A 14,274-nucleotide genomic window follows, 5' to 3' on the forward strand; every position below is an offset into this window, starting at 1 on the left:
TCCTTTTTTTAACTAGCGCTCAAAATGGGTTAGGTTCAAGTTGACACCAACCCCGCCATGTCTAAGGTAGGTCTTGACTCAATCCAGACCCAGATGGCATCTAGGTTTATAAATGTATAGAATTTTATTTCATATATTTTATATTATATAGTATTGTTTATATGATTTTATACGAATTTATATTAGATGGGGTTCACTAACTTGGCCCTAATTCTAGCGGATTACATCTAAGATCGTCCCTGACCCAGATCCGAATTTGACCGCTTGACTAATCCCACTTTGAAAGGAACTCCAACGCGACAAAAAGCTCAAAAGGGTATTTTCGTCTTTCGTGAGGGATTGGAGTAGTTTCGTCTTTAATAACAAAGAGAGGGGTATTCGTTGCCCTTCTCATAAAGTCCTGATCGCGTATTTAGTCGCGGATTTCAGATTTAGATCGTAAACTCTCTTTTTGTTCGCCGTCTGCGTATTAGGGTGTGGTGTTTCTAGGGTTTCATTTCAGGTATGGAATTAATTTATTTTCTAGTGTTTGTTGTCTATTTATCTGCATAATAATGGCTTATCAGTGTTTTTCTTCTCTTCAATTTATTTGATATTTTTGACGTTTTTGTCTGAATTCGTTTATGACTATCAACTATGGGATCGTTGTTCTTTTATCTTTTTCTTTTGTTAGATTTCGTGCTTAAAATGGGCATTGTTTGTTCTATGTGCTTTATTGTTGTGTTTTTGGTGATTATGGAACTAGATCCAGTTATGAAATTGAACTTTTCAATATTTTTGTTTCTTTTTTGGGAAACTTATCAAAATGCACCTAAGAGATTAACTCTTTGATGTTTTGCTCGTTTCTTTTATTTAGTTTCAAGTATACATAATCATGAGTTGGAATTGTTGAAAATGGGTAGAGTCTTGAATAACTGGTAAGTAAAGTGTATTTTGATCAATTTCCGGTTTTTTAATCTGAAAATCTAGATAATAGTTTTTATATATTTTTTCCTTTTGGTACTAGAGTTGTTTAAAATTGAAGACTCTTGTCTACAATTTCAAGTGATATAATCATGATGGGTAATATATGCAATTTTTTTGATAAATTTTTGCCCTTGAATTTTCTTTGGGTGTTTTTTTGGTTTGTTTCTATAATTATAAAATTTTCCATTGATCTATTTATGGGATATTTTCCTCTCTGAAATTCAGTGCCATAGCCTCTTTAATTTTGAACGTTGATAAAAATTTAATATAAAGTTAAGCGTCTGGAGGAAATGGGGACCTTCATTGGTTCATATGTATTTGGAATTAAAAAAAAAAACACCACTTGGGTGGCCATTTTTTTCCATCCATTCTCCCATGATTTTCAAAAAGTTGGTTTGTAAGCTAGGGAGTGGGAAATGATACCTTCAAGTGCAATACATTATTTGATAAGACCTACCACTGCAATAAATATTTTCAAATTAATTGGGAAACTGTTTTCATGAATATCATCTCATATTCAAAACCCAGTTTTTTGTCGGAGAGAAGATAAGTACCCCACATGTGCCGATAGAGGATACCCCATTTTCACCTCTAGCATTTTGATGTTTCTGTTTTCCTATCTGTAGTTCATGTGGGTCCTTGGAAAGAATTAGGCTATGTAATTTTTATCTTTATTTGGGTCAATCTGAAGAAGAACCATGAAAAATTTAGGCAATATTTGTTATAATACTAACACAAATCTAATGGGAAGGTTATTGCATCTGATGATTGTGAAGTATTGTTTGGCTCCTTTCCTCTTTATTGTTTTAGGTATTAGCATTTATGTTATGCTCATGGTATGGACGAATTGATGAAATTTTATCCTTACAAATTGTATCTGTATGTTATGCCATTTCACTACTTCTGTTTTTCTATGTTCTCCTAGGTGGTTCTTGTATAAAGCTATACTGGTTTTTTATTTTAATATTGCAGAGAGAAGTTCCTTGAAGCCTGTTTCTGAGAAAAGATGAGGCCCATATTCTGTGGAAACTTTGACTACGATGCTCGCCAGTCCGAGGTGGAGCGGCTATTCAACCGATATGGGAAGGTGGACAGGGTAGATATGAAATCAGGTTATTTACCATTCTCTATGTATGCACATAACTTAGTTCCCAATCCTATAGATGGGTAGATTTCACCAAATCTGTATAAACAACCGATACTACTTTTTAGGCAAAGTGTACTATCAACCGAAGGTCTATGTTATCCATTATACCTGTGCACTTATAAGAAGCAGTAATATGTTAATGATAAAAGAAACTGTAACCTTTTGGGGTAATCTCTGTCAGATGAAAGGGACACTGATGGAGTATGACATACCTTTGTCAATGCCTGCCCTGTTTTGTCATGTTCTCTCTCCATCACCATGCATTTCATTGGATGGAGATGACCCTTAACAGACTGAGTTTGAGGTAGTCTACTGGATTATTGAATACATTCTCCTTTCTTCTCCTTAGAAGGTAAGCAATGTTGTCACTTATCATGAAGTGCCTGTTTTCCATTTACTTGGTATCGACTTGGTCTCTTCTGGAAATCAAAATTACGAGTTCGGGCATTTTCACTGCATATGGATGGACAAACATGTTGATTGAGGTGATTGCAATTTGAGGTCAGTTGTATCATATGGGAACTAGTGCTTTAGGTCTTCTACATTGGTTTTCAGGTAAGCTGGTTAATCATTCTGGGTCAATCATCCAATGGTTGCATTGTAGGTTAATCGTGTGCCTCTCAGTAAAATGTCTGCGACCCTAAACTGCTATCGTGCTATTGAATATTTTAATAATTAGAAATTGGATGCTCACTAATAGGTGATAACTTTCCCCGACCCCCTTCCTCGCCCTCAACCCAACAAAAAAGGTGAAAACTGAGGGAAAGACCTTGAGACCACAAGAATACACATGGACATATTCCATCAACGGCGAATGAACATGCACCAAGGTGATGGTGGGCATCTTCCTGTAATGGAGCTGTCCTTATTCTTGGCCATCAATCTTTTGGTTGCTTGGCTGGCATCAATGGACTATGTTGTGTTATGGTGTCAGCATCCTCTCTCATCGAGCCCCTCCCCACTGGCGTAAAAAGGATAATTTAAAGAAGCTTGTTTTTTCAAGTGTAAAAGCCCCCATACTCAAGCATTTCTTTGGCGCAGGGATTGTCTTGGAGCTCCCAAGCTCTTCCTGGCTGTCGGGCTCTTGTGCCTTACCTTTCCTGGCTTGCGGCTTCATCCTCTTGTCTTTCAAAAGAGCCGACCTAATCATCAGTGGCATCTTCATTTCACATTTTCCACGAGAGATCATTGCTCTTCTTTCCTCATGAATAATGACCATAAGCCAAAGTATTCAAATTTCAGACACATTTCAAGGAGCACAAAACACGGCGATGATGACCACCTCTGAGACACCCTCTTTTGGATTATTCTTCCTTGACATCATTTAGTTCATCATATATGCAAGGTCTGTTTTCCAATATTTTTGGTCAGTTTGATTTTTTGAAAGGGGTTATTGTGTTTACTTTTAATGTTTGCAGGGATGCAGAGTTTTTTAATATATTTTTTAAATGGGTTCTGTCCAAGATGTCCACCTTATACCAAGTGTCCTATTTGTGAAGTGGCTAGTTAATACAGGATGACAATGTCCTATTTGTGAAGTGGCTAGTTAATTCTACTGATTTCTTCTTATAGGATTTGCTTTCATTTACATGGAGGATGAACGTGATGCTGAGGATGCCATCCGTGGGCTTGACAGGATGGAGTTTGGCAGGTCCGGGCGTCGCCTTCGTGTTGAGTGGACTAAGGTAATGCTTAGAATATTAGTTTCAGAAGAATCTAGGCTTGGGTGGGAGACTAAATTTTGACTGAGATATATTCATAGAGAAAATAAGCCCAAACGGTTTAATACTTCCACAGGCGTATACTCCTCGGGGAAAACCCAATCTGGGAGTAATTTTAGAATCCCAAATTTTGATGTTGTAATTTAACCTCAGTAAATAAATAAATAAATGCCAAATTGCACTTTCTTAAGATTGAATAATGACCGTCTAGTTTTTGGAAGGTGTGATCCAAGTGTTAGAAACCTCAAAATTCAATTTATTTTTTTATTTTATTTTGAAAACAATCATCTAGTGATTCTTAGGTGGTTTTCAAAGTTTCAGACTGAAACACCCTTCTAGGCAGGTCTTTTGACCAAGGGAGTTAATAAACCATATGCTCCTCTCAGGTGGTTGGGGGGGGTGGATCATAGTATGCATGCTAGAGATAAAAGTTCTGCTAGAGAAAAGGAGGAAAACTAAATAATGTTAAATGTTATAAATCTCCGTTCGCTGTTTCCATTGGTTAGGGGAATGAATTTTTTAATACACTTGTGCAGCAAGAACGTGGTATTCGCAGGCCTCCTGGTGCAAGAAGATCCAACAATCTGAGGCCCACAAAAACTTTGTTTGTTATCAATTTTGATCCGATCAATACCAGAGTGCGAGATTTGGAAAAGCATTTTGAACCATATGGTAAAGTTTTGAATATTAGGATCAGGCGGAATTTTGCATTCATCCAGTTTGAAAATCAGGAGGATGCTACCAAGGCGCTGGAGGCAACACACATGAGGTTAGTTGTCATTCCTTTTGTTTTTTTTTTATATTCTGTTATTGATTAGCCCTAACTTTTGGTCCTTTATGCTCTTAGGAAAATCTCCCTCTCTCTCTCTCTCTCTCTCTCTCTCTCTATCTATCTATCTATCTCATCAGTTATCAGGAAGTAATCTAATATTGAATTTGTTTATTAAAAACTGACTCTCTTCGTTGAAATTATGGGGAAGAGTTTTAAACCTTTGTGAAGAGGGTATTGCTGATCTGAAAGTACCATTTTGGCTGATACAATTGAAGATTAAAAGGGCATCAGTAGATCCCACTAAATTTTCTTTATTATATGGACCTTGGGTCTAGAAAGCCTTAATGATTGTTGATTTAGTTCTGTACCAAGTGTTTGCATCATGCTCCTAGAAGTCTAAAGTTTCCCTTGTGTTCACATTTGTATTTTTTTTGTCTGTTTTCTTCTTTCTTTGATAATTACATCTCTCTTGTCTTCTTTGGTGCATTCATATGACAATGAATGCGTTGTTTGATGGTTTTTAATTTGCAGTAAGATAATGGACCGAGTTATCTCAGTGGAGTATGCAGTGCGTGATGATGACGAAAGAAGGAATGGTGGGTACAGCCCTGCGAGGAGAGGGAGAGATCGATCTCCCAGGAAAAGCCGAGAGCATGGGCGCTCTCCAAGTCCTTATGGTAGAGAGAGAGGCAGTCCTGACTATGGGCGCGGCCCAAGCCCATATAGCAGGCCTGATGCAAGGGGCAGCCCTAACTCTGGCAGAGCCGAGAGCCCCGTGTATGAGAGGTACCGCAGGTGAGAGAACCTCTGTGCATTACGTTAGCTTTTGCTACTCTCTCTCCAACTTTTTCAAGAACCCATACTGTTTTTTTTACTGCAATTAGTTACAATGGTAGTGAAAAGATGAAGCTATCATATTTCTCTTAAAAGGATTAATCACTTCTGTTTTCCTGAGCGATGATCTATTTTGTGTTGGCAATCAAATGAATATCTCTCTCTCTCTCTCTCTCTCTCTCTCTCTCTATATATATATATATATGCTCCAGTTGGATACAAAATATCAATGGTTGGCTCTGATATCATAACCATCTTATGTGGTTTAGAGAGAGAGAGGGATTCCTTTTCATATCCATTGAAGCAGGTCTGCCTTTTGTCAATAACCATTTCAATAGATTTGACTTTGAATAGTAATCATCTGTTGCCTCTGATCCTCACAACTTATATTGCAGGTTCGATTTTAAAGATTACCAATCAAGTACGCATGAGCATAATACTGATTTTGAAATCTTTTATGAGGAGCCTCTTTTCTATTGGATTTCATCTTCACATTATTTATTTTACGGTGTTTTGGTGCATCAGCCAATGTACCTATTCAAATGTGGTCTCCTTCAGAAATCTATCTTAAAATTGGATTTTTAGATGGAAAATTTTACAACTAAATGGATTTGAATCTTAAACGTCAACACTTTTAAACTTTGTTTTTGGAAAGTTCAGCACCATTCATTTTAGTTCTTTGCAAATGATCAGATCTGCAATGTTTTGTCTGCAAAATCATGGATCCGAAGAGGATATGCATCTAGAGTGAATTAGGAATCCATTTATATTTCTCACTTGTTTATTTTCTTGTTTTTCACTTTTTATTTGGCAGCCGCTCCCCCGCCAGGCCATCCAGATCTTGAGGTAGAATGTAAGGTATTTGTTGTGGACAGTGTTTGAGCTTTTACTTAGTTCCTTTTCTCTAGTGAGTTTAAAATTGTATCACTTGATTGCACATGCCTGGGAAGTGGCCAGGCTGCTTTTTTATATGATCAATGTTTGGGCTTCAAGTATAGATCTCTAGGGGTTGTTTCTTAAGAGTAGTTTGAGAATCTAATGGCTTTGAAGATGTTTGAGACTCTTTTCAGGGAAACCTCCAATGTAACTACAGCCACTTATGAATTGTCAAAATTTTTCATGTTCTGCTCACCGTTTGCTTGTTTATTTATTTAATTATTTATTTATTTTTATTTTATTTTAATTTTCTTTTGGGGATTGGGGGAAGAGAGAGAAAAAGAGAGACTAATTTGCTTGTGGATGTCAGAGGGTGTGTCTGTGTTAGAGAGATGTATTGTGCATCTATCTTTGCAGCCTTGTCTTGATTAGTATATGAAACCACCGAACCAGTTGGTTCTTGTCCGTTCTTTGGGGTTCTTTGTATTGGAAAATGGGAAAAAAAATTACTGTTGGGAAACTGGGCCAAACTTCGAGGATCTTAAACCTTGGCAGACCATCTCAGCCGGTTTCGGATTTCTGGGCTAAACTTCAACGATCGTAAATCCTGCCTGACCATATACCGGTTTTGAATCTGATATCCAGTGTCTAAACATTAATCTTGATCTGTTTATTTATGGGTGTAGAACCATCCAGATGCACATCCCCGTGCCAATCTCAACTCTAGAGGGGAGGTAATATGTTTTACCTTGAATTATTTGCGATTTTCCTATGAGCCTATTTTCTTTTTTGTATGGTTTGGGGATTATCCGGTAGCCAAATAATGGATTTCACTTTCTTTGAACCCTAACAGCCACCATTCTTGAAAGGCTGAGCCTAATGTATTGATATGTTTGACTGTTGAATCTGAAACACACAAATCTCGCTCTTCCCATACCCACAACAACGCCCACGCCCCTACCTCTTCAGTATAAATGGTATATCCTTAAAAAAAGTTGATAATAGGTTTGAACTTGAAATAAATAGCAGTTTAGATCGTGCTCTCGACTGATTGATTTTGTGTGGATGGTTGAAAATGTATTTTATAATTTGAGTTTTAACCTTTTTCTCCACAAATTAGATCAAGACGGAATTTTGAAGAATGTGTTCTACATAATAGGGCACACAAGAAAAACAAATAAAATGAGTATTTTATAAAAATAAAATGACCAGGGTACCTCTACAAAATGGCTGACATTATTTTCGCATTTTAAAATTTTGCAAATATTTATTATTATTATATTGTACGTGATGGGATCAGCCTAAAATTCCAGCTTTAATCGATTCTTGGAAAAAGAATTAAAATTAAAATTGTGATATGTTTTCAACCATCCATTCATTCAAGGCTGTTAAAGTAAATATATCCAAATTTGGGATTTCATAAATTCTTAGTAAATTATATTTAGTAAATTGAATCTCGGGGAATGTATTTTACACCTAGAACTTATTTTGCACATTTATTTATAAAACTTTTTTTATATAAGGTTGATGCCCTAAACAATCAAATTAAGGTGTTTCTCAAATATTCACTAGTGGAGGTTATTTTAGATGCTGAAAAATATTTATTTTGATCATCTCAACCTTGGATATGAAAAAAAATAGATTTCAAGTTGTAGAAATATTGCATCTTGTAATGTAATATCCAGACTGTCAGTAATGTAATATCCAGACTGTCAATTTTTAAGTGTTTATAAATTTGTTTGATTTATATTATATTTAAATATTTAAATATATTAATTAGAGATGAAAATAAATTTTTGATTCTCCCAAAGATTTTTTATATTGAATTAACATTGTTTTTGTACTTGGGAGTGCGCCTTACTTTGATTGGTGAGGGCCTCAGCCTTATGCAAACTACACCGTTTATTGAGGGGAAATTTCATTACAAGGTCTTAAAGATGTGATTTTAATTAAAAGAACTTATTTTTAGCTTGGAACCTAAGCATGCACGTGCGCTTAAAATAAACGGCTTGGGCCACTTAAATGGGACTAAATTACCAAGATAATTTTGCTTGTTATGGATTCTAAACTTGCCTATTGAGTAACTTCTAAAACAAAACAGATGAGGTGATGCTCGAGTGAAATGCACCTTTGTAACCGATTTTTAGGATATCGGAATTGGGCCGGCCCCGATTTTGAATCGGACAATTCTGGGTCCTATCGGCCTACACTTTATAGTAAATTATTAAATAAGAAAATAAAGCGATTTGTAGATCTTATGTCTGAAATCATCTCCCTCTCAATCCTTATTGGTAATGTTTCAAACACTACTTAAAACAATCAATTTATTGATTAATTAGTTGATCCGACTACTTTGATGGTTTTTCGAGCCATTTTTATCATCATCACACCGGCCATTGAGCTAGTGAAAGGTACGGTCTACTCAAAATCAATTGGACCATAGGTGGTTGAAATTTATTTTTCATAAATCAATAAATTTAAAATTATAAAATATTTTGTAAAAAAATTGTGCAATTTTGTTTGAAAAATATATTGCTCAAACTAATCAAAACTCCCCAAACATTGATTTTGTCTAAAATCAATTTTACTTTAGACCAGACCTTGGTCGCCGTAACCATTTGGGCTAGCTCTTGATGACTACGATATGTTTGAACTATTTTAAGTAAATCTCTCCATGCCCCAAACCATTTTTTTTGGAAAAATGTTATATAAGGTGTCAACCTTATAATGTAGAAGTAATGTGCACATTAGAGACTCTCTGATGATCATCTCGACCTCAAGTTTATGGATATTAAAAAAAAGATTTCAACTCATAAAACTGGTGCTTGTAGTGCCTTATCAAGATCATCCATTTTTAACATTGTGTAGATCTGCACAATCTTAATTATTTTTTGAGCTTTAAATTTCTTAGTTAGGTGTGTGGTGTGCCTTAATGTGATGGTTTAAGAGTGGCCCCTTGTATAAACCGACTCTTTAATTGTATTTCCGAGTAAATTGCATTCACGCGCAGTCCCCTCCAAAGTTCAAAATTTACATTTATACCCATCTCTTTTTTCCCCCCCAAAATGGACCTTTTTCTGGATTTTCATAGTTTAGAAATTATTTAGAATTTTTGGATCCTCAAATCGAAAATTTCACTATTTATCGGCTCCATTTGTTCACAATTTTTTCATCGTAAAGTAGGGCCAGAGGCACTTTTTAATTTCGAAGATCCAATTTTTTTTTATTTTTGGATTCTAAAAATCCGAAAAGGCACTTGGAATAATTTATTTCTTTTTTCCATGAGAAATTTCGGATTTTTAAAATCCAATTTTTTAAAATTTTTGGATTTTACAAATCCAAAAATACTCTTGAAAACAATTGCGAAGAAATCACCAAATTTAAAAAATGATCATGACGATCTGGATTATAGGTTGTTTTGTTATCTAAACAAATTGTAAGCCAAACGGGTGAATTTAATAACATATGTAATAACTTAAAATATTTAGGTAAAATTCAAATATCATAAACTTAAGAAGTGTATGTGCAATTTATGCTAATTTAAATTGGTTCTTATCTATACTCTCCATTCTATAAAAGGGTGCAGTTTGGATAAGGTTGAGGCTTTGAACAATTAACTCAAGACACACCTTCAAATAGTGTCGAAAGATGTTGTTTCAGTCCATAAAATCTTTCTAATAACCTGAAAATTTACTTTTATCATAATTATAAAATTTTAAAAGCTTTTAAAATAGTGTAGATCGAGTATATCTATGAATACTTGAAATTTTTGAAAATTATAGGTCCAAAGAGTACATTACATAATGCACTATTTCCAATACTTGAAATCTATTTTTTTTTTTCAAATTCGTACATCTTGCGGTCGAGATAATCGATTTGAGGATTTTTTAATGTCAAAATAACTTCGTCTAGTAAATTTTTGAGGCGTGCCTTAATTTGATTATTCACAACAGTGATTTACATAACAACAGGTCGGTACAAAATCGTCTGGTCCGACTCAGCCCATGTCGATTCTGTCAGTAATATATAGAAAATCGTCACGGTCTAGAAGATAACCGGCGAATTGCTACAATAAAAATGTCATTTTCCTACAGTAAAAATGCCAAATCACCGATATGGACCGGTCTTTTGCCGGTTGACTCTTTTTGCACGTGTTGTTTCACTAGTTCACTATTTTTTCTGTACAATAAAATAGTAATCTGGACCGTCAATTCATTGATCCAAATTAGCTTTTGTGATGCCTGATCCTGATCACCAATCCATTTTTTAAATCACGGGATACAGCTTTACCCTAATATAATTTGTTTTAAATCACGGGATATCTTCTAGGTCATAGGGTCCACCAAAACGTAAGGGACGCGCCCTTTTAGGTATAGGTATGTATCAAGTTGCGTCCCTTTCATGCTAAGCCTCGACATCGAATATCACATTTGGGTCCCTACCTTTCCTAAACTTTTCCTATTTCAACATTATTTATTTGTCTTTTTTTCCAACAAGCAAGATTTTTTTATATTTGTTTTGAATTTAAAAGTGCGCATACTACGTGGCACAGCAATAGATATCCACGTGTCAATGATTTATTTGAATAAGCTTTAAGTGGAGGGGACTCAGGTGTCCCAAGGAGTATACTGCACATTTACTTCCTCTGATGGAGGACTTGTCTAGGAGTATCCTTTGATATGGAATTTTAACAACCACTTAATGATCGCTGGATTATTATTTATAAAAAAAAAAATTTGAATTTTAAATTCTCTAACACTAGATGTCATCTTTTAGAAATTCGATATACTCTATTCTATCTTGAAACATTATTTTTTTGAAGCAGAGTGCAATTTGAAAAATAAAAATCATTAAAGTTAGTCTATGGGTTCAAGATGTTACATCTCCAAAATTTGGGGTCTTAAAAGTACTCTAATCTTGGAGTTTAAATGAGAGAGTAATTGGATAGTGACTTTCGAAAAATTTGAATGATGGATTGAATCTGTCACCCACCAGTTTGAGTCAAAGTGGTTGCGTTGACTAACTCGGCCAAATTTACTTTAGAAAAAGTTAAAAAATAGAGAATAACGACCAAAAGATAAATAAAAACCTAAAACCCAATACTCTATATCCAAAATCAAATAAATGAGTTGAAATAAAAAACACTTTCATAAAGAAAAAAGTGATAAAAAAGACCTAACAAACAAAGATCGATAAAATTAAAACTTTTAGGCATTTTCTAAGTCACTGTGTTTGGAAATATTTTGGACAAATTTGAATCAATTTAATGAACATGTGAGAGAAATCTAAGATCGATGATTTGGGTCTATAAGAACCCCTGAAATTTAGATTCATTCGTTTATTTTACATGTTTATCCAAGCTATTGTTGTGTGGGTCCTTACAGGGTTCCAATACCAATATTCTGAAAAAAAAATTTAGATAAGTAGGTTTATAAATTAGAGAGAGATTGCCAAAAAGATCGATTGGGTTTGAGGGCTAAAACATCGTAGATTTTTATGAGAAATTCTTGCCCACTAGGTAAATTTTGATCAAAATGATTTAGACTTTTTGGGACAAAGAAGGATCGACTGTGCTAGATATTATTTGGAGGAAAAAGCTTATATATATATATATATATATATATATATATATATATGTTAGGCCCTATTTTTTTTTTTTTTTGGACAAAGATTAGGAAATTTTATTACTAACTCAAGATAAAGGTTGCATCATTAGAAATTAACATAAAAGGTAAAGAAGCCCCCCACTTAGCCAAAAATCCACCACTGAGTTAACTTCCCTATACACATGGATGAAAGATACTGAAAGGGTTTCAACGAACTCCATAATTTGTAGCTAAGTACTGCGAAGTTCCCAATTAACGTTTTGCTCCTTTTACATCATTTAATAACATTTAAAGAATCCCCTTCAATTAGACAAGATTTACCATGATATTCCGTAGCCACCAATTTTACACCAAACAATAGGGCACTCAATTATGCAAAGTTTGTTGTTCTAACTCCAACAGGGCCAGCAAAGGAGCGTAAGATATAACCTAAAGAATCTCGTATTACTCCACCAATACCAACTAAGCCAGGATTCCCCAAAGAGCTCCCATCAAAATTTAACTTCAAACAATCACCAGAGGTGCCTTCTAAATATTCATCGGCCTAATGTTAGTCTTTTCAAGTAAAAAAAGATTACCCAGATTAGCCATGACATCAACCTTGTTAATATTTCTTCCCTCCTTGGTAACAGAGATCCACGTCCATATAGAAAGTTTGATATTGTTTAAGATAACTTCCACTGGCAGCACCTTCCCCTCAAATGTCATTCTATTCCTCTCTTTCCAAACCTCCCATAGGATGGCACCTTTTGAAATATTCCAAACAAATTTTCCAACCTGTGACAAGTGAGGAGTAGATAACTGTGAGACAATACCTATCACTGCGGAAGGGAGAACAATGGAGATTCCCACCAAACCAAACAACCAAGACCAAATCCGAGCCGTTAAAGGGCAATGTAAAAACAAATGGGCTCCAGCCTCTGCATTTGATTTACAAAGGAGACATGTATTTGGTAAAAGTTTCCCCCTTTTAATCAAATTGTCCACAGTGAGAACCTTATTCAACGCTTCCAACTATTTAAAAACCTGAACTTTATCGGGAACATGCCACTTCCACTCCTTTGCAACAAAGGGATTAGAGCTACGCTACCGATCATGGAAGAGAAGATTATAGTAGGATTTGACCGAGAACCGCCCATCACATTCAATTTCCCAATTAAATCATCTTCTGCATTTGCAGAGATATATACATCATTCAATTGGTCCATCAACTCGGACAACCCTATATTGCTTAATCTACTGTATATCAATGAAACATTCCAGGACATCATATTACCCCTTCGATCTGCTGCCTCATAAACAGACAGTTCAGGCTGAGTCACTCTCCACAATAACTCTGGATAAGCCAATTTTAAAGGGTAATGTCCAAGCCACCAAAAAGAAACATTCCTCCCATCACCAACAATCCATTTGAAATATCCCGACACCATTGGTCTACAATTATAAATTGCTCTCCATAAATACGAAAGCTTGTTACCTCTCCCACTTCCAATCCACGTATTGATGCATTCCATCTCATATTTGGACACCAAAACTCTATACCACAAATGGTCTTTAAGAAAGGAGCTGCGCCACCACCACTTGCACATCAATGCCTGATTAACCAAAGTAATCTTCCTAATACCCAAGCCACATTCTTTCTTCGGAGAACACACTTTATCTCATCTAAGTAAATGAAAATTCCTTCTTTCTGTAGATGAACCCCACATGAAATCACGTGTCACTTTCTCTAATCTTTTTGCAACTGATGTAAGCATGTAGATCAAAGACATTTGGTAGATTAGATAAACATGTTTTCAAGAAAGTAACCCTTCCCCCTAAAGATAAATATTTATGTTTCCACAGAGCAAGTTTATTTTGGACTCTCTCAAAAATAAAATCCCATACTGCAATAGTGAGCCTTGAGTCAAAAATAGGAAGTCCCAAGTAAGTAAAAGGGAAAGATTCTACCTTACACCCAAACAAGTTAGCCAAATCATCAATCACTCCTACATCTCCATTAATACCAACTAAAGAAGATTTGTGATAGTTAACTTTAATACCCAAAGTCACTTCACAAACATTTATATGTGAGGCCCTAATCAATCAAATTAAGCCATACTTTGAAAATTCACTAGAGGAGAGTGTTTTGATGCCAAAAGATCCCTAAATTGATCATCTCGACCTCAATATGGGCATGAGAAAAAATGGATTTCAAGTTTTAGATATAGTGCATCTCGTAATGTATTTTTTGGACTATCAATTTTCAAGATTTTCAAGTGTTCATATATCCACTTGATCTGCACTATTTTTTAAGCTGTAAATTTTATAATTAGAGATGAAACTAAAATTTCAAGCCATCATAAAAATTTC

General features: G+C 35.1%; 1 protein-coding gene across 4 annotated transcripts; it reads left to right on the top strand.

The window, feature by feature from the left end:
• Positions 1-440: 440 nt before the first annotated feature.
• Positions 441-6,571, top strand: RS41 (RNA-binding (RRM/RBD/RNP motifs) family protein). Of its 4 annotated transcripts, none has more exons than XM_088848289.1 (7): positions 441-502; positions 1,939-2,078; positions 2,295-3,458; positions 3,686-3,798; positions 4,371-4,603; positions 5,138-5,401; positions 6,255-6,571. In XM_088848289.1, the coding sequence occupies exons 3-7, from the start codon at positions 3,452-3,454 to the stop codon at positions 6,283-6,285; spliced, it is 648 nt and encodes a 215-aa protein (XP_088704415.1). In that variant the 5' UTR covers positions 441-502; positions 1,939-2,078; positions 2,295-3,451; the 3' UTR covers positions 6,286-6,571. The 4 variants fall into 4 exon arrangements, with proteins under 4 accessions (XP_088704415.1, XP_088704418.1, XP_088704416.1 ...); XM_088848292.1 differs by having other exon boundaries at positions 2,814-3,458; XM_088848290.1 differs by having other exon boundaries at positions 3,155-3,458.
• Positions 6,572-14,274: the final 7,703 nt, after the last annotated feature.

The sequence above is a fragment of the Amborella trichopoda genome, chromosome 9, assembly GCF_054954075.1.
Source record: "Amborella trichopoda isolate Santa Cruz 75 chromosome 9, AtrichopodaSantaCruz75HAP2 v2.0, whole genome shotgun sequence".
Lineage (NCBI taxonomy): Eukaryota > Viridiplantae > Streptophyta > Magnoliopsida > Amborellales > Amborellaceae > Amborella > Amborella trichopoda.